At 45.3% G+C, this 20,129-nt stretch overlaps 3 protein-coding genes across 3 annotated transcripts; 2 read left to right on the top strand and 1 right to left on the bottom strand.

The window, feature by feature from the left end:
- Window positions 1–113: 113 nt before the first annotated feature.
- Window positions 114–2,900, top strand: CCR75_003630 (uncharacterized protein; the record flags this gene model as incomplete). Its single annotated transcript, XM_067961724.1, has 1 exon — window positions 114–2,900. The coding sequence occupies one exon, from the start codon at window positions 114–116 to the stop codon at window positions 2,898–2,900; it is 2,787 nt and encodes a 928-aa protein (XP_067823494.1).
- A 1,268-nt stretch (window positions 2,901–4,168) lies between these two features.
- On the bottom strand, window positions 4,169–5,173 carry CCR75_003631 (uncharacterized protein; the record flags this gene model as incomplete). The annotated part of the gene is made up of 1 exon (XM_067961725.1): window positions 4,169–5,173. One exon carries the CDS (start codon window positions 5,171–5,173, stop codon window positions 4,169–4,171), a length of 1,005 nt encoding a protein of 334 aa, XP_067823493.1.
- A 6,019-nt stretch (window positions 5,174–11,192) lies between these two features.
- Window positions 11,193–11,636, top strand: CCR75_003632 (uncharacterized protein; the record flags this gene model as incomplete). Its single annotated transcript, XM_067961726.1, has 1 exon — window positions 11,193–11,636. The coding sequence occupies one exon, from the start codon at window positions 11,193–11,195 to the stop codon at window positions 11,634–11,636; it is 444 nt and encodes a 147-aa protein (XP_067823496.1).
- Between the last annotated feature and the right edge of the window lie 8,493 nt (window positions 11,637–20,129).

Here is a 20,129-nt window from a genome sequence, read left to right as displayed (position 1 = left end):
GTTGGTCGTTTTTTCACGTGTGCGACGAAGTCCCTTAACTCAGTGTCACAGTAACGGCCGCCACCAAGTTCCTGTCCTCGCGCTCAGCAGTCTCGAACTTTCACGCATTGCGAATGATTCTTCCGGACAACCGCGATCAGCACGGTCTTATTTCCAGTGGTGTCCGCTCTTTTAGCTTCAAAGACGCTGTAGTAGGCTCCAAGAACGATTTAGCTATGTCTGCGAAGCCGTTAGCCCCTGCCTCTCGCCCAATTCGATCGCGCAGTATCACGAAACTCGTGTCAAGATCCAGCTTTAAGAAGCGCTGTGAGGCGCTTCAGTCGCCAAACGGACGTTGTCAATTGAATCTAAAAGACCAAGCTTTGGCTCCGTGTCGCTCCGTGATGACAGAAAAGGGCGAGACAATGACACGAGTGCAAGAATTGTGTACACAGGAAAGACGGACGGATTCGGCCACAGAGACTGGAAAGGATCGAGTCAATCGATTACCATCGAGCTCCTCGACAGCCGATCGTGACGATGGCACACTGGTGACACCATCTTCTTGTGACAGTAGTCCAATGAAAGCCCTACGACATGAAAGAATTGGATTGGATGAAAAAACGCGTGGTGAAAGTATGGGATTGGATAAAAAAGTGTTGCCGTGTAATTTGGCCGTGACTTGCACCCGCGCGAAAAAGAGCGTGGACAGCGACGACGACTTTTTTGACTGTGACGATACAAATAGCGAGTCAACGGTGGAATCTTCATGTCCAAGTCCTCATCGTAGCTCTCCTTTGTCGTCCAACTCGTATTCATCTCGTCTAGAGCACGAGATGGAAACTTATGAAGACGACGAGTGCTTGCAAAGGCTTTTACACGGACGAGACGAAGATGACGAAGCGTACATGCTACTCGATCGCATCAACAATTTATCCGAAGAATTTATCGCTCATCGTGAATATGAAGAATCAACAGCCATGTTATGGGCAGTACAACAAGCAGCTCAACAAGGAATTCTTTCTGTGTCTTTGCAGCAGAATTTATGTGCAAATATTCGTGAAGGATACCTCGATGAAGCAAGAGATGTATTGTACCACAAATGCCACCTCATACCAGCAGTAGCAAGTGTAGTCGAGTCGCCATTCCAGCCTTCAATGGATTTAAGAGCAGTGCAGTCGTTTGGCGCGTATATCAACACCATTTCACCCATGGATCTACCCGAAGCACGAGTCCGGAAGCTTCATGTACTCAAACAACTCTCGGATCTACTTACCAAGTGGGTCAAGATGGTTGGACGTGAACGCGAGTTGAGTGAAGCTCATATAGCACTTACGAAAGGGTCGCTCTTTCTCGCGGGATCGTATCGTCTTGGTCTTGATGATCCCAACTCGGACATTGATATTGTCTGTGTCACGCCGTGGCACGTGACCCATGACGATTTTTTTGGCTCGTTTTGTCAATTGTTACAGCACACACCGGGTGTGTCGCAATTAGCTCCCGTACCGCATGCGTACGTGCCTCTTATCTCCTTGTCGTTTTTAACTGTACGCATGGATTTGCTCTTTGCACGGTTGCCAGTATCAAGGGTCGAGGCTAATCAGAATATTGATTCGGATCACATGTTAATTGGCGTCCATGAAAGCTCGATGAAGGCACTTAATGCTCCTCGAGTTAGCTCCATGTTGCTGTGTTTGGTACCAAAGCGACGAGAGTATCGAATTGTACTGCGAGCTGTACGTGCATGGGCACGGCGTCGTGGGATTTATTCAGCCAAGCTTGGCTATCTTGGAGGTATTAGCTGGGCAATCTTGGTGGCTTTTACATGCCAATTGTATCCCGATGCCGCGCCTGCGACAATTTTTGTACGTTTTTTTCAAGTGTTTTCCGAATGGCAATGGCCACAGCCTGTGATGCTGAATATAATTTACGATGCTGGGCTTGGATTTGATATGTGGGACCCTGTTCAAAACGTCTTTGATCGGTCCCACATTATGCCAATTATCACACCGGCGTATCCACACATGAATTCTTCGGTTCAAGTCTCTCAGTCGACGTACTCGGTGATATACGAAGAATTATGGCGTGCACGGTACTTGGCTGAGATTGCTGTAGGCATTTCCAAGCCCATATCTAGTGCTGCTTTAGTCCGAAACAGCTCCGAGACGGATATAACTCCAGCTGTCGTATGCATGACGACGTCCGTGCCCTCCTGTGATAGCACGTTTAGGACTCAAGAGGCTATTGACGACAAGAATGCATGGGACGAGCTGTTTCAAAGATCGAATTTTTTTATTCGTTATGGTTCGTATCTGGTATTTAATTTCAAAGCCGACTCGGAGAATGCGATGCTCAAGTGGGGCAAGTTTGTGCAATCGCGCTTACGAAAGCTGGTGGACAATCTTCAGCACATGTCCCCGGTCTCGCGCGTTCATGCTTTGCCGTGCTACTATTCGCAAACGTCGGACTCGGAAGGTCACGGCTTTGGTTCGTGTATGTTTATTGGCATTGAATTTTACTGCTTCGAGCAGGATGGGATTCCACCAAAAGATGATCCGGAAGTGAAGACGACGCTTGAGCAAACAATTCGGTTCTTCTTGGCCACGGATTTGCAACAAATGGAAGACAAACAATCGGATATGACTGCGGAAGCAAAGATTTTGAGCTGGGACGAGTTGCCCGAGTTTGTTTTTCCAAGTGGACGTAAGAGTGCTGAAATAGAGCGTGCTCAGTTTACAACCAATCTTCAAAAGATGGGCTTTACGTTTGGCAATACGTCGTTGTTTCAACCATTTTGTGATGTGAATCGATGCACTAGCTCGGGCAAGTGGCGAGGTGGATATGGGCCACGTAAATACACAGGAGGTCCGAGAAAACAACGTCGTGACTATCAAAACGCGCAGCAATCACAAGGAGGGTGAAGGAACAAGGTTTCAAGTGGCATTTTCAAGTTGATTTTGGCGAACGAAACGACTTGGTCGTCTTGTTAAAACGCACGATCTGCAAGGTGGAGAGATAAAGGATCACCAGGAGCGACTCAAGGATACGAATGGCATTGGAAAAGTAGTGATCGTCGTGAAAGGATGATGAATTCATAGCGTGTCATACCTGAGAGTATTATTTCGTCGCGACTTTATGTTATGGTGCGTGGTGTGTCTGTGAAGTCGTGATAATTTCGTGGCTAATTCAGAATTGTTTTTTGATAATGGAATAAAACAAAGGTCTATAAACCACTACCTACAAGCGACATTCGTTAGAAACGTCGTATTGACTCGTTTATTGAAGCGACCGTTAATATGTAATTTGTTTTGTTTATATTGAAGTTGAATATTGAAGTCAATATTATAGAAAAGTTTCGAGTGTCAAAGCTACAGCATTTTGTTGCTAAGACCAATAAGCATTTTAAATTCTTCCTCTGCACGTCGTGCACTTAAAGTATTCGTAGGCACCTCACCTTCAATATTATCAGTGCAGGTTGGCTAGTACTAAGCAGAACTAGCGAAAGGTGCCCCGTTACACGCGCAGCATTTTTATCATAGACATAATAAGGTCAAATGTGACGATATTCTAAAAAAGTATACTCTGTCGTACTTATTGCGGATGCATTATTACGTCAGTCAAATATGACCTGCCAAATCGCATAAGAGCTATACTTAACATTTAAAAATCGACTTTGCGCTAACTAGTTAGTACACCGCTACAAAGTGATGAATTGGCTGCCATAACCTTAATATTTGTCGTCCATACAGGGGCATGGACCACATATAGGCAGTTTTTTGGGTTCAGAGAAGACGAAAGATGCGCTGATGGCCACACTTAAATAAGCAGATGTCGCGAGCGAAGTGGCATAGATGTCATCTTACAAAAGCAGTAGCATTTGCCGCTGAATACAATCTTTGATGGATTATGCGCTCTCTCGAGAAATCTGTGCAAACATTGCTTAGGTGGCGGCCCATGTATTTGCTACTACCGGGGTCTCCTTTTTCTCGTGGCTTAAATAGAATCAATCGTAAAAACATTAGAAAAAAAAGTAATAGAATTGATGACTTTCGTTTTCAAAAATGTCACAAAAGTAAAGGAGATTGGCATTAAACTGGTATTATCAATCTCTTATAGTTCGGTGAGAAAAGAAAAAAAAAAAGAAGGTAGGACATTTATTTCATTACTTGACAAGTTCCGCATTCTTCATTTACTTTGAAGTATCTTTATCTTTCGCCTCACTTGAGCCATCTTTATCCTTTGCCTCACTTAAGCCATCTTTATCCTTTGCCTCACTTAAGCCATCTTTATCCTTCGCCTTACTAATGGCATTTTTATTCACCGACTCATTTGAGTTACCTCCATCCCCCGCTGGGTGCACTTTTCCGGCCTCAACACCTTGACCCGGCTTAATAAGGTGAATGTCTTCCATCAAATATTGACACACGGGTTTTTTGGGGCCATTTCCAAGAATCCGTGGTTTCACGCCGCCCTTCGGAAGACCTTCCGCCCAGCTGCACTCCGTGTAGGGCTCTTTTCCTGGCTTCACCGTGATATTGCGCAGCACGGCCTCATCTTTGTAGTTTTCATTCATCATTACAATACTCACGTTGGGGTCCACGCGTTTGGCCTTGATAATGGTAAGGTCAGCGTACACGTTGCTCAGCTTGAGAAACCGCTGGGCCGGATTCGTCGAACATGTTCCGCACGAACGGTACAGCTTTCCAAAGTCCTGGGCAAAGAAGCCATCAATAACAACCGTACCAACGCTGTTGTGCTGAAAGACTTTGTCGTCGGCGTAGCGTGCCCCGCCGCCAAGAATTTTCGTCACACTGCTAGCTTTCCCCCCTTTGATCGTAAAAGCGTCTTCGCACACGTCATCCCACCACACATTCTCGACAATGCAATCATGTTCGAAGCAGTGGACGCCTTCCATCTGATTCTTGCCAATGATACAATTTCGGAGCGTCGCCCCAGGTTCGAGCTTGAACACCGAGGTCTCTGCGCCGCTTTCCTTCTGGCCCTCGCACTTGATGTTCGAACGATCAAACGTTTGCATTTTGCCATCGTACGTTTCGCCCGACTTGACGACGTACGGTTCATCAAAACTGACTAAGCCCGTGCTTTTTGGCCAAGTCCCATCAGGGACAGGAAGACCTGCGACCATGGTGGATGCAACCACGAGGGAAACGATGGCTTTGAACGCTTGAAGCATTAAGAAGGACGAAGTGCAGGACGTTGTAAGAAGAAGGTGAAAAGGAATCTGAAGACCATCAATGAGCAGATTGATGCAGAATTGACCGCGCTTCGAATGCCAAGCATCTGGTTTGAAATGAAAGAAATCGGTCGCCCCATTTTAGCACACTTTTCTACTAGGTCGGAAGGAACTTTAGACGGCCAACGACAATACATTTGAATTGATTGTATACAAATCAATGTAAAAGTTGGATGCCAAAAAACAGTGTTTTGATCGTCATGTTGGCGCCGGTAGAGGTGGGCGCGCGAATGGATAGGAGCACGTCTTTTGCCAAATATTATGACGTGTTACGTCGCAATCGCTCCTGTGAAATTCGGTGAGAAAAAGAGGCAGCGCCATTCATCGCCAAGAAAGCAAAGAGCAGTAATCGTGGTCCAAATGTGGTCACATTCTACGCTAAAGCCTGTAGCGTTGTCGGCTACAATTATTGTATAAATCGATTATGGCTCGAAAGTGCAGTATGACTTGCCCAGTTGTGCAACATAATGCTGGATTGTTTCAAACTTTAAAGGGTACGTTTGTCACACAATTACAGGCATAGAACATTAACACTTGACTTAAGAACCGGGAGATCGCGTAATGCCTTAATATTGCTCAACGATTCACAGCAAAATCAAAGACGGTAAACGAACGGTAGAAACGATGTTTTCTCAGAATATTGTTATCCTTTACCACAAAGCGCTTCCTTAAGATAAGCGACTAGCTTTTACACGTCGCATGGTCTTTGTGAACCCGAAACATTAAAGGACGGCTACTCCAGTCGTCGATCGCGTATGAGCATTAAATCGAAGAACGCAAAAATTTCGAAATTGGTCTGCTAATCGAGGGGGTCGGAAAATAATATCATGACTGTAATGGGGCACCCATCGGTTATAGAACCGTTGTTGTGGTAAATTTATTTTATGGGTAAAATACCCTTTTATCTTATCTTAAAGCAGTTAGTTGCTTAAGTCCCATTTATTATGGGTAATAAATGTAATCGCCGCCAGATATAAATTTGGTGGCCAAAATCTATTCTAATTAGCTAGGGTAAGGTTCTTAGATTTAAATAATTAAATATAGTTCAGTTTAGATCATGCGTATGACGCAGGCGAATAGTCACACCAAATTAACAGCTAATGGCCCGATGGCTATCCTTTTGCGGAATACAACTTCAAGGTGAAGTATTAGCCCGGCAAGCAGAATGCTTTGGCCGATGCGCTATCACGCAGGCCGGATTATGAGCTTTCTCATTTAACGACTTCACGTCGACTATTCCTGAATTAATCTGTTCGGCTTACGCCAAGGATGAACAGTGTGTAGCTCTGCTACGAGCTCTAAAGAACTCTGATCCAGGTATTAAATTGCCTGCAGGTTGGAGTGCAAGGTTACACCGATTTTCTATCGATAATGACCTGTTGCTTTATTGCACAGACACCGCGGACCCTCTGCGTGTCGCTGTTCCTCATGATGTGGATGCGAGACCTCTAAAAGGCACACGATACTGTCGTTGGTGGTCATCTCGGTAGAGAAAATACCTACAACTCTATTAGCCAGAGTTATTGGTGGCCCAAACTTTATAAATGGGTCAGCACATATGTCCACACATATGTCCGCACATGCGAAACTTGCCAACGGCTAAACCCTCGGCAAATGCTGCCACGCCACTGGCGAGCCTTCTCGCCCTCATAGGTTGTTGGGAGTCCATTGGTATGGATTCTGTTTTCGGTCCACCGAAAGATTCCGCCGGTAACTCCGGCATAGTGGTCTTTCTTGACCGATTGAGCAAAATGGCTCACTTAGCGGCTGTGCCGGATACCATTGATGGTGAAGGTCCAGCAAGGCTGTTTATTAATTGCGTCTTTCAACAACACGGTTTGCCAGTTGCAATTCTTTCTGATCAAGACCCCGTTTCACGGGTACATTCTGGAAATCAATATCCGAGTGCTTGGCACCAGATTGGATATGTCCACTGCGGACCATCCGCAGACCGATGGTCAAACCGAACGTGTCAATCGCGTCATTGAAGACATTTTACGCAGTATATGTGCTCAGACACCAAAGCGCTGGATCTCAATGCTCCCAGTGGTGGAGTTTGCGTTAAATAACGCTCTTCATGCCTCTACAGGCTATACTCCGTTTTATATAAACGGTCGTACCCATCCACGCGTTCCATTAACGATACCACTGCGTGGTTCAGGGCTTGGTGGGGGAGAATTAGCCGATAGGCGTGCAGATATCAGCCCTGTAATCGTTCGGAAACTAGTAAGCGAGTTTCTCGCGACGTGATTTAGTGTCTTAAGACATGTAAGGGATACGATGGCTGATGGCCAAGACAAACAAAAAAAACAAGCAGATGCCAAAGGCAGAAGCTATATTAATTCTTATATGGTCGGAGACCGAGTTTTACTAAACGCTTAAAACCTACCTACAAACTTGGTTTCCGCGGTCTTCAAGACCAAATTGCGCCCGCGCTTTATTGGACCATTTACGGTCGTGGCCAAGAAAGGCCTAGCCTATACGCTAAGCCTTCCTAGCAAGCTGCGTATACACCCAGTGTTCTACGTTGGCTTGCTTAAGCCATATCGGGACCCTTCCCAAGTAAACTTGAAGGTGCTTGCGCTGAGACAGGCGGTCGTGCCGCAGATTGCTGCATCCTCACCAGGACATTTAGCTGGCCCTCTAAACGTGCTGCGACGCTCCAGCGTTTAGAGACGGTCCTGAACTGCCTCAAAAGAGCTCTCAACCGGAGCAAGGACCTCACGAAGAAATTGCATTTCGTGCCTTAGATCATCAAATCCTTCCGCAAAAAATTTGGCCCCCCTCCCACGCTGCTTGATGCGCGGGGAACCTTCAGTTTCACGCGGAGAAACTTTAAAAGTGACGCCGTCGTATGGGCCACTACCAGTATCTGGTGAAGTGACTGGGGTACTCCTCTTCGAAAAAGTCTTGGGGAGCTCGAGATACCTCTTCGGCAAGGTTGCCCGTACGCCGTTCACATTTTTGAGCGCCAAGCTCATAGTGAACTCGCGTCAAACGACGCTTCCCGCTACTAGACGTGAGATTATGTGGATCTATAGCCTCAGTGTGGTTTCGCTTCATTGTTCTACGGTCAACCGATGCACTGAAATATCGACTAGGCCTTTCTTCATTTTGTATCATAAATGCCAAACGTAACTGGCCTTTGGCCTTAAGCTTAGCGAAATCGAAGTGAAGCTTCCGTTCCAAACGAACATCAGCCCTGTCCGCAGACTTTCTGATATTCCAAATATTCCGAAGGTGGCGGGCCCGGTGGACCCAGTTCTCAAATAAGACGTCGTTTTCACTCCTTGTTTCGTTTTCCCTCATGGAAGTCACCGAAGCCCCACGCGCTTGATCACGTAAACACGTCAGATACTGACTTCGCGTCATTACCTTTGCGTAAGGTATTGCTCATAAAGAGCGTCGCGAGCAGCAATCTTCTCCGGCGTCCTCGCTGGGTCACCGGGGATTCAGATGCCCAAGCTGTGACCCGCTATCTCTTTGAGACGCTCCTCCGCACTAAGCGGTGTGAATCCATATTGAGCTGTAGCTTTCGCTATCTCGGCACTCGTCGACGAGCTTCTTGCTCTATGAGGTTTGCTTGCTCTTGCTCTTCGTCGAGCAGATTAGTAATGATGTTGGACTCAGGGTTCCGTGTCCTGCTCAATGCAGTTAAGACATCAGCGGCACCACGTTCTGGGAACGAATTCGGGGCCCGCCGACGTTATCCGGAGGAAAAGGCGTATAATAACGACGCTCTTTCTCCTATCCTTTGATGGAGAGTAACTTTCAAAGTCCACCCTCCCCTCATCGTCGAGGAAGGTGCTAAGAGTCTATGACTCACCATTAATTGTCATGGGACAAAGGAAAGCAAAACGCAATCAAACGGTTAGCTGTTTATGTTCCAACCTCAAAGAGGAAATGAAGCGAATGTTGTCACTCGGTGTCAACAGCCTGATAGGGGGGGGTTATAATGGGGCAAACATTGGTTGGAGAACCCTTATGGGTAGAATACCCTCTATATCCTATTTTAAAATAGTTAATTACTTAAATTCCATTTATGATGGGTAACAAATGTGGTCGCCGCCAGATATAGATCTGGCGGCCGAAATCTTAAATTAGCTAGGGTACGGTATAAGATTAAATAATTAAATAAAGTGCAGTTCCCCTTCTTATATTAAAGCGTTAAATGCACTTGTTTTACAAACTCCCAACTCCCTTGAACTAGGATTCCTTAAGCTTTGATAGCTTGTACGACTCCCTGAGTTCTTAAACCCATTAGTTCAATAGAACTAAGTGACTCTCGGAGTCTGGAAGTCTTTCTCTGACTTTAGGAGCGAGGTAGGACCAAGCTGCAAAACAAATTTGAACATTTTTGGTCTATTTTGAGAAACGTTACAATCACCGCGTGCATATGCTCCGTACAGATAGTGGCGGAAAATACAAGAAGGTGGATTTGTTCTGTCTAAAGACTGGAGCTAAACAGCAAATTAAGAATGCTAAAAACCAGGCTGGAAATGGAAAGGCGGAGCGCACGCACCGGACGATAATTAATATGGTTTGCTACATGATTTTTTCGTGTGACCTACCAATTTCCTTTTAAGGCGATGCAGCCGAATATGCGGCTTTCGTTTTAGACAGAATGCCAACCCGCTCCAACCCGAAGGAAGCGTCTCCAATGGAAATGCTGACTGGAAGGTCGCCAAGTTTAATAGATAATATCGCTTTTCGGTCGCAGTGTAAGGTCTACCGTGATCTGAGAATGGATTCTTTGAAGCAGCGTTCCGAGGTTGGAGTTGTTGCTGGAAAGAGCGGAATAACGAAAGGTTTGGCTCCCGCGTGATCGCACTGTCATCACTACACGCCACGTCCGTCACGTCAAGACGCTGACGGACGAGGACAATTCGGAGGATGTCTTAAGTAACGAGGACGAGAATGAATTACAAGAGCTAGCGCGCACGCGCCAATATTAGTACGCTAGTGCCAATCGTCAAGTGACTGTGGTGACTCAAAGTGGACAGATAGAAGGTCCAGCTGAGGCGCGTCAGGATAAACTGCGTGCCAAACCCATTGGGAATGAGTTATGACGACCTAATCGTACTAACAAAAACCTCGTTGCGGCAAATGGAGGCGGACATGCATAATTCAATTGATTTGGAGCCAGCGCGTGAACTTGTAAACGCAGACACAGCTGCCGTTCAGATGGACTACTCGCCAGCATCTAATGATGTGGTGAACGCAGTCGTTGCTGCCGTCTTGCAAGTTTTTAAAGCTGAATTCGCGCATCTGCCCGACCCGAATTTTTTTCGCGAGGCGATGCGTAGTCCCGACAAAAATGTATGGGAGCGCGCTAACCATGAAGAGCTTACATCCTTGCGGGCAAATCAAACGTGGAGAGTGGTCAAAACTGAATCTGGTGTACCGCGTTTGCACACTAAGTGGGTATACACACAAGAAAAAAATGCACAAGTGACGGAGGAATTGACCGTTACAAAGCACGACTTGATGCGTGTGGAAATGAACAGGTATTGGATGTAAACTTTTTGCTGACTTTTACCGCGGTTTTAGACTTGACAAGTGCAGAAATTGTTTTGGCAATTGCGTGGATTTGGCATACACCGGCTCGGCATATCGACGCGCCAAGCGCTTACGTGCGAGCTGCTAAAGAAGATGGGGTTGAAAATTCATCTTCATATTCCTGAAGAATGACTTTTACGGTGGAGGAGCTGTCCGAGTATGGTGTAAATATCGCCAAAGACCTATCTCTTTGTTTGGAACGAAGTCTTTATGGCTTAAAGCAGGCTGGCAGGCTGTGATACCAGCTCCCCCACGCAACGCTGACAAACATTTTGTTAATATTCAATGCGCTACGGACACATGTTTGTATTTTAAGTCGAACCTAGAAGAAAAGCGCAGCCAACTGTTGCCAGACTCCTTCACACTACCCTTGTTTGTCGGCACGTATGTGGATGGTCTAATGGTGGCAGGGACCAGTAACCAGCGTGTTGATGTTTTCATCTCGCGGATGGCATGCCTTGAGTTGAAGGACCTTGGAATGGCTGAGAAATTCCTTGGAATGCATGTCCGTTACAATTCTGAGTCAGGTCACAAGATTGATCAAATACCAACTATGATTGAGTTACTGTCCAAGCATGGGCTCTATAAAGCGAATTTAGTGCGATCTCGAATCAGAAAATACCTTTTGGATGACGATCAAAAGGGAGGAGGGTCGTCAATGCCGGCAAATGGGCCTGGTACACCTGAGCGCCCGACCATCAAGATATTTCATTTGCTGCTTGGAAGTTTGCTTTGGATTGCTCGCTGCTCGAGACCAGATATTTTTTTGCCTCTCTTGGCGTGCGCACGCACCGACAATTGGCGACTACAAGTTGGCGAAACGTATTGTGCGCTACTTGGCTAGAAGTGCTGGTCTCTGTTTATCGATGAACTGCGACGGTGGTCCAAATTTACCGCTACGCATCGAGCGTTATACTGATGCTAATTTTGCTGGAGATAAGCGGGATAGAAAGTCCATAAGTGGTGGAATTGTCCGAATACATGAAACTATCGTGGGATGGCATTGTAAGAAGCGATCAGCAGTGGCGTTTTCGCGGCTAAGTCGGAATGTGCGGCTTCTTCAATTGGAGCCAAAGAGCGCTTCTCGGTTGAAGGAGTTAAAAGGAGTTAGCGAGATAAATTGGTTTTCAGGTTGCACTTCCCATCATTATGAGATTGGATATCAAAGCTGCAATTAAACAAGTGGAAAATGAAGCAAGCTCAAGCCAAGCAAAACTTGTGGACTTCGTCTCAAGTTTATTGGTGATTACTGCAAGAAAGGCACACTCATACTGACCTGCGTGACTACGACCGACATGCTGGCAGATATACTGACCAAGCAACTTCTAGCGATTCGACTACAAGCATTACGTACTTGGACTTGAAAAGGCGTGATTCCTGGGGAGGAGTGTTGGAAAATGCTGTTCTGCGGGCTGAAATACCGCCAGGTCCCAAGCCATCAACAAACTGCCATTCTCCAGAATTGTCTTTCATTTGTATATTCTGCTGTGCTGCAGGTGACAGAAAGGACGGAAGGTGAGCATACCATCGCGCAGGAGCAAGGAGCAACTGCAACTCAGGGTGGTCGTGGGTATGACACAGATAATAGTGTTAATAAACTTACTCTCAAAAACATTTCTTTGGAGACCTTCCTACCTTTGTATTAAGCCGGCGTTCCTGAAAAATGTACATCATACCCCTTTGTAATCTACGTGGATCTCACTTGAGGATGGTAAACAAGCCATTAGAGTTGCGGCATTATCTGACGGCTTTCCATTGAAAATTGCGCGGTCCAGAAAACATGGAAACCGTCCTGAGAAGAAATGCGAGTAAAGGTTTATAAATGCAAAAATGCTAGTATCCATCATGACCCATACCGCCCCGAAATTAAAGGAAACGAAGCCATAAATACCCACGAGTTAAACAAATTAAGTGGTAGTTTAGCAAACTACTGCCTTAAACCTCACTTAGCTTTTTAACGGAAATTATAAACTTCTTTGATAGGATTTGAGCCTTCCAAGTCACTTCAAAGCGTAGGGAGCAAAGGGCTTGGAAGTTGGAGATATATAAAAGTGCTTACAACCATGACCTTGTGAACACCAACGCTATATCTTAAATAGGGAAAACCAAACTTAATAAAACACTGAACTTAAAAGAACTTTTAACTTTTGTATCGCTGCCTCTATTCCTAGAGGACATTCCGGGTGTTGTGTAAGCTATAGCTCCTGCAAAAAATCGTGTAGGTAGTTTAGAAAGTAGATGATTGACGGTAGATTTTGATGTTGCTAGTCGTGCGCGGAGATTTCAATGTTGCTAATCGTGCACGGAGATTTCGACGTTAGCATATTCAATGAAATGTGATGGGTTGTAATTATGACATTTGATTGGCATAAAAACGGATAGTGTGGGGTTAAAAAACGAGGGCCTAAAAAAAGCTCGGCTTATTATATATTTTTGAATATTGCCTAACTGAGGCAAGGTGGCGTTCGGAGGATTCTAAATTTCTAAGAAGAACTACTAAAATTTGCGGCTCTTTTATAATTCTAGCCGAACGGTCTTAGAAATAGATGCAGACCGCCATTTAGCAACTTTCAAAAATCATCTGGAGAACGCTAAGTCTCCGCCATCGCAACAATTGCTGCATCTTGACTTTCAATGATTCTGAAATAATCAATCACTTAAATCCTATTTATTATGGGTAACAAATGTGGTCGCCGCCGGCGGCCGAAACCTATCTTAAATTAGCTAGGGTAAGGTTTTTATTTAAATAATTAAATAAAGTGCAGTTCCCTTTTGATCTTAAAGCTGAAATGGGGCACACATCGGTTGGATATTCGTTGTTGTGGTACATACTTTATGGGTAAAATACCCTTTTGTCTGATTTTAAAATAGTTATTTACTTAAATCCCATTAATTATGGGTACAAATGTGGTCGCCGCCAGACATAAATCTGGCGGCCAAAATCCATTTTAAATTAGCTAGGGTGACGATTTTAGATTTAAATAATTGAATAAAGTGCAGTTCCCCTTTTGATCTTAAAGCGTCAAGTGCCTTTCTTAGGCTTGTGCATTGATCTGTAAGAGAAAGAAGCCTTTTAAGGTGTATCCTCTTGGGCACTAGTTGCCACTTGGTTCTACGAGCCCCAGAATCCCTTGAACTAGGACTCCTTAAGCCTTAATAGCTTGTACGACTCCCTGAGCTGTTGAACCCATTAGTTCAATTGTACTAAGTGACTCTCTGAGTCTGAAAGTCTTTCTCTGACTTTAGGAGCGAGGTAGCTCCGCTACACCTGGAAACACTCGTAGTCAATCGACACGGAAATGGAAGAGGTTCCAGAATTGTCAGAAACGCAATGCGCCGCTTATGACAAGCTCAAAACCTTATTTGGGCTTGAGCACGTGGAATTAATTATCTCCTAGGGGCCAGATGTCCTGCATGCAAGGCTTGAAGCTTTCATGTGGTACGAAGCCTCCCGGATTGGTCATGTACAGGACCACTTAGCGGCATCTATGCTAACACGGTACATCTCTGTACCTGACTCAAGCTGAGAACTCGCCCTCTTACTGTAAATGTGAAGACATTTGAGGGAAAAGAGGGAGAAAATCTCCCTTTTGGATTGACCAGATGGAAATGTCCATTGATTCCGCCTTGTTCTTAACAGAAAGGCAAAACGTGGCTATGGCCATTTCCAAACTTGGAGGTAGAGCCATGGAATGGGCACTATCGTGTAGCACGTCCATAAACGACGCTTTTCTCTCATGGGATTCGCTGAAACAGCAAATGACGACATGTTTGCACCACCTGATCAGGTTTTTCCCATGCGAGCATGGCTCCTAGCGACTCGACAGGGTAAAAGAACCCTCGGGGACTTTGTCCAGGAGTTGAGAACTCTCATTGCATCTATGCATCAAGACCCGGTGGAAAGCAATTGTAGTGACCATCATTATGGGAGGTCTCGGACGGAATTTTTCCGATCTCATGTTACTTCTTTCGAAGTGGCAATTGCCATAGCACTACGCGCCGAGTTCGACTTTAAGTCTGCTCGCGTTAGCACGCCTGTTTACCGAACAAGCTCTTTGAGCACATGGGTTTCATGTAATAGAGCGGAACCTGTGGATTTAAGCCTCGTTGAGGAAGGAGAAGAGGCTCTTCAAGCTGTAGATGATACAATCGTCGCTCGCTTAGCGACTGGGACTCGTTTCACTGTTTCTAAAGTTCCGTTGAACTTTGGCATACAGTTTCTGGACTTTGACAGAATAAAACGCTGTCTCGGCCTTGATTTGGATTCGAGAATTGATCTCATCCTTGGTGTGGCCTGGTTAGAATACCATGAGCTATGGATCGATGGAGGTCTAAGACCTTAGGCGCCACGCGCAATGTTCCTCAGCAAAGTTTTGGAGAGTCATGAACTTACCTTTGCTAGGCAACAAAAGCGTTATTGGCGCGGATCATTAAATTAGTATGTCAGTGTTTTAGACATTGGCATGTCTGAGCTAATAGACTCTAATGTTAAAAACTTTATTTTTGAGCCCGACTCAGCAGAAAAAAGTGGAACGGCACGTACTCCGTCGAGTGACACTCCTTGTAATAACGATTCACTGAATGCTGAAAGCATTGTTGGCCTAAGACCGAATCATCGAGGGTACGACGTCCCTGAGATACGTGGAGTGGCACGTCTAAGTCCACCCAGTGTGATCGGCCGAGGCGGCACCATACTGAGTGTCAGTAGTGACACTGTTAGCGGCTCGCCAGGGCACCAAGGGTGCAATGCCCCGGAGATACGTAGAGTGGTACGTCTAAGTCCACCGAGGGCGGTCGGCCGAGGTGGCACCATACTGAGTGTCAATAGTGACACTATTGGCGGTTCGCCAGGGCATTCTGAATCAAACCCTTCTACTGTACGTGAAGCGACACGTAAAGTTCGCTGGATAAGCAAGTTGAGTTACCTTTCTCCTTGTCGGATGTCAAATTAGACACCATGTCTTGTATAGAATCAATACAGGCTGGAAAACCCGGGGACGTGAATGTCCCGGCCTCTAAGAGGCGTATTGTCTCCATCCCAAGACAGAATGGACACGAAGCGTGTATAACCTCCCAAAGTGATACAAGTGAGCAATTACATACGCTTGTAAATGGTGAAACCGGTAACATTGAGGGGGAAGTTAGCCTTGCGGCAATACCTTCGTTACATGCTCTTTTAAAGCTAGACGAAATGTCTATCGATGAGTGCGGCCGAGCCTTAAAGGCTGGCGACTTATCTAAGATGGTGGTCATTCGACCAACAATTGAGTTAACTCATCGTCAATTCTGGACGAAGCTGTCCTGAATGACACAAAGCTGCACTTAGTGCGCGGAGTGAGTCATCGATCCTTAAAGATCCAAAGGATCCCTTTTATTTCTTGATTACGGAATTCCAAGATGTGGTATATACCAATCCACCATCTGCATATCTATTTTACCTCCAGATAGAAGTGTCCGTCATGAAATTGACTTGGTTCCTAGGATCAAATACTGTGTCACGCGATAGTGGCCTTAAGCAACGGAACATTGTGACGTCATTGACTTCGTTCCTGGAACCAATTACCGTGTCACACGACAGTGGCCTTTACCAAAAGAACCGTGTGATGTCATTGACGATTTCTTTCGTGCTAAACACGAAGCTGGAATGGTGCGAGAGAGCTAATCTCCTCATTCTACACCGACATTTTGTGTCAAAAAGCCAAATAGTAAAGGGCGCATTGTACATGCTTATAATATGCTTAACGCTGTCACTATACCAACACAAAACCTCATTCTTATAAGGATGTCTTCAGAACAATATGGTGGGACGTACAATGTACAGTGCACTGGACTTAGTTGATGGTTACTATCAACTGCTCATGCGAGCTCGCGATATCCAGCTTACAGCGGTTAGCATTACAAGCGGTATGCTATGGGAGTGGCTAGTTATGCCACAGGGGCTTTCCAACGCCCGGCAACATTTAATCGTCTAGTGACGCAACTGTTTCGCCCTCACCGAGGTTATGCACATACTTATTTCGATGATATTTTTGTCCATAGTCGTGCGGAGCAGGGTCGGTCGGATATCGGCAACCATTTAGACCATTTGCGAGCAGTGCTCGAGTGTATGCGCACAAAAAAATGGAATGCCAATGCATCTAAATGCGTTTTTGGCGCAGCCGAAATTCCTTTCTTAAGAAGCTTCATTGAAAAGCGAGGCCTTACAGCGGATCCGGCTAAAATAAAAGCCATAGTAGATTGGTCGGTTCCCAAAAAACAAAAGGATTTGCGTAAGTGGTTGGGTCTCGCCAATTATATATACAAATATAGCAAAAATTACGCCGATATGGCTAGGTCAATATCTAATCTCCTCAAAAAGGATACAGAATGGTGCTGGACTAGCACCGAAAAAAAAATAAAACTTTTCGAGCAGTTAAGGATAGTCTTATCCAAGCCCCGATTCTGGAACTGCCAAACCCAAATTGGCCCTTCAGTGTCGCCTGTGACGCTTCAGATTTTGCCATTGGCAGTGCTCGGTTACAAATAGATGTTGATGGGCATGAACGTGTTATTGCGTTCGAGTCTAGGCAGCTTAAAGCTGCGAAAAAGAACTACCCAATTCATGACAAAGAGCTGGCCCACCTGCGACCGAACTCATTCAATCGATCGCTCTCTATTCAAGGTCACTCAATGAGAAAACCTTTCACGCGTGGCCTTCTTGATGGGCTGAAAAGCGCCCTCCTTCTTCATCCAACGTGTCCATGTTAGATGGGAACGTGCGCCTCTCGCTGAACAGGCTACTAAGTGCAACCAGGGGTAACGGGGTAGTACTGATAAGTGCTAGTTAGCCTTACACTGATTACAGTGTAAATTAGGTGCCTCAAAATTTCACGTACACAAGGGTACAGAGGAAGGTTCCTATGAAGCTAAAAGAACTTAAGTTTAAGGATCTAGACTAAGGCTTTAGAATAGAGAAACAGTAAAACTGTATTATTATATTGAGTTCCTACAAACGATCTTCTATCTACTACTGACTTTATTCTATGATTGACAAACTATGTGTGGTGCCTCCTTGCGCCCCGAACAATCGTGTCTTGTGACGAATGGTGGGGTTGATTAAGACTTAAAATCAACCAATCGATAGAGCTAATGTCTTATTGCATTAATATTACTAGATTTGGTAATATTGGAACCATTAAGTCAAAATTAATAAAGCCAAAAATTCTGTACTTCCTTATTTTTTTGTCTCACAGGAAATAATATTTATTATTATCTTGTAGGAAATCGTACTTGTGTAACGGGACACCCTGTTACAAATAAAGACTTAAAATAGGGAAAAAGAAAAATGGTTTATAACAGATCAAGTTCCGACGTACAAAACTTTTAAAGGTCATGACTTAATATATTGTCATGTTACTATGTCAATTGACTCCTTGCTCACCGCCCATTTGCGCGCCTAGCAGCGATTTGCGGCGTTGATTAAGGGTTTGTCTAACGGAACACTGGCGGCTTGTACTGCTATTGTACAAGTCCACTATGCATTTCTGTGCAAGTGGTGCCACACGTCACCTCACGTACACTAGTAAGTGCAGAGGAAGACTCTCTTTAAACACTTGCTTGAAAGAGGGCTCAAAGTAAACTGTATTTTATGAATTTAAGTTCTTCTGTTTTTGCCTATTTGACTCTAACTCAATTATATACGAATACAAACATGTAATAAAGTCTTACCTGTCTCTCTCTTTACGCGCGTCCAGTGCTGACTGGACCGCGGAGATAGTAGATATAATGACCTATATCTACCAATATATAAGCTTTCCGAATATTACTATGTAAAGTGATACTCTCCAAATATTATCTACCTTTTACATAATATATCAATTAACAACTTTTAAGTGTTTCATGTGGCGATAATTCTCAGGACATCACACCTCCCTTAAATGATAAGCACATTGACTGTCATTGCGTAGAGTGGTCACAATCAGACCATTTGATTGGAAACGATGCTGATTGGTCAGAACCATCATTTTTAATTCTATCGCATTGTTAATGAGTCCATGCGGATGCGAATAGTGCGGCGCTTCTGGCTGTAGCACATGCAGCCGCGGACGACGATTTATAGTCTCTTGCGGCAGACATTTCGTCTGCCGTAGTATCATCTTCACCCGCAACATTAAATGTTGCGGTACACGTAGTGAGTCACCACGTGAGTGCCACCCCTCTTTGGCTATCGACTATGAATGCGAGTCGGACGAGATGGCCGACTCGGGGAGAGCGGAACAGTCGCCTGAACGTCGTCAGACGGCTAACTATGAGACTTCGAATGAGGGGGCTCAATCGGGTAAACGTGCTGATAGCATTCGTTATAGCATGTTTGGTTTCGACGACGGGGATGACTTCATCGCCAGCACCGTCTCCCGTGCCGTCACCCGCACGGGTTCCTGTGCGTGGTAATGACGATGGCGTAAGCCATCGTAATAAAAGTTCTTGTTGTACTCCTGCTTCAGTAAGTACTACTCGGAAGTGCAGACAATAAAATGTCTCGTCTTGACCCAAAAAAGAAGCCGCGGTCTTTGACCGCAAAGCTAGTCAGTAGCTTCTCTTGCGATAGACACCTCGTCACAATAATTATCCCTAAATTATTGCGACAAAGCAACATGGACCTTCATCCAGCGCGAAGAACTTTCGCGCTGAAAAAGATTTAAATCTCGATGCTTTTCTTAAGCATCGATGGTATAATGGCAACAACAAGCGAGATAAAAGCTCGTTGATGTAAGAGCCTGAAAACGCGCTTATCGCAATGTCAAAGACGTTGGACGCCCCTCCTCCAATACACGGAGGTAGTGGTCGAGTTTGTCGATCTTCGACTGTAGATCCGACACACAGGTCGGATCTAATTTTCTCTTTTCCGTCACAACCATTGGTGGTTTCCCACGGTCATCATGGAACGTATTCAAACCACCGTGATGTGAAGGGGCAACAAACGAGCTATACTGCTTGCTAGCACGGTTATCCACCTTCGCATGACAGCTGGGGGCCTCGTTACCAGCTGATTGTTGACGTTGAGGGCCTCGTCCGTCAATATGACAAGACCCGTCCGATGGATCAGGAGGTCCATCGGAAACTACGCGCCCCTGGCGCTTGTAAATCGATTGCAAAACGTCAATCGCGTCACGCATCTCAATAGAGATGCGAGCCCTTCCCCAGGGCGAAGAAAGGGAATCCTCTTTTACCCTCTTCGAGTTGTCTACACAACACGGACAAGGATCACCCCACGTGAGGCATGGAAGCCCAGCTTCACGTGACAACCGATGCAATTTACACTTTGCACCGATTAGAGATCACTTCTCAAATTTAACGC

This window comes from Bremia lactucae, linkage group LG8, assembly GCF_004359215.1.
Source record: "Bremia lactucae strain SF5 linkage group LG8, whole genome shotgun sequence".
NCBI classification, from domain to species: domain Eukaryota; phylum Oomycota; class Peronosporomycetes; order Peronosporales; family Peronosporaceae; genus Bremia; species Bremia lactucae.
This window is presented reverse-complemented; position numbering and strand designations above follow the sequence as displayed.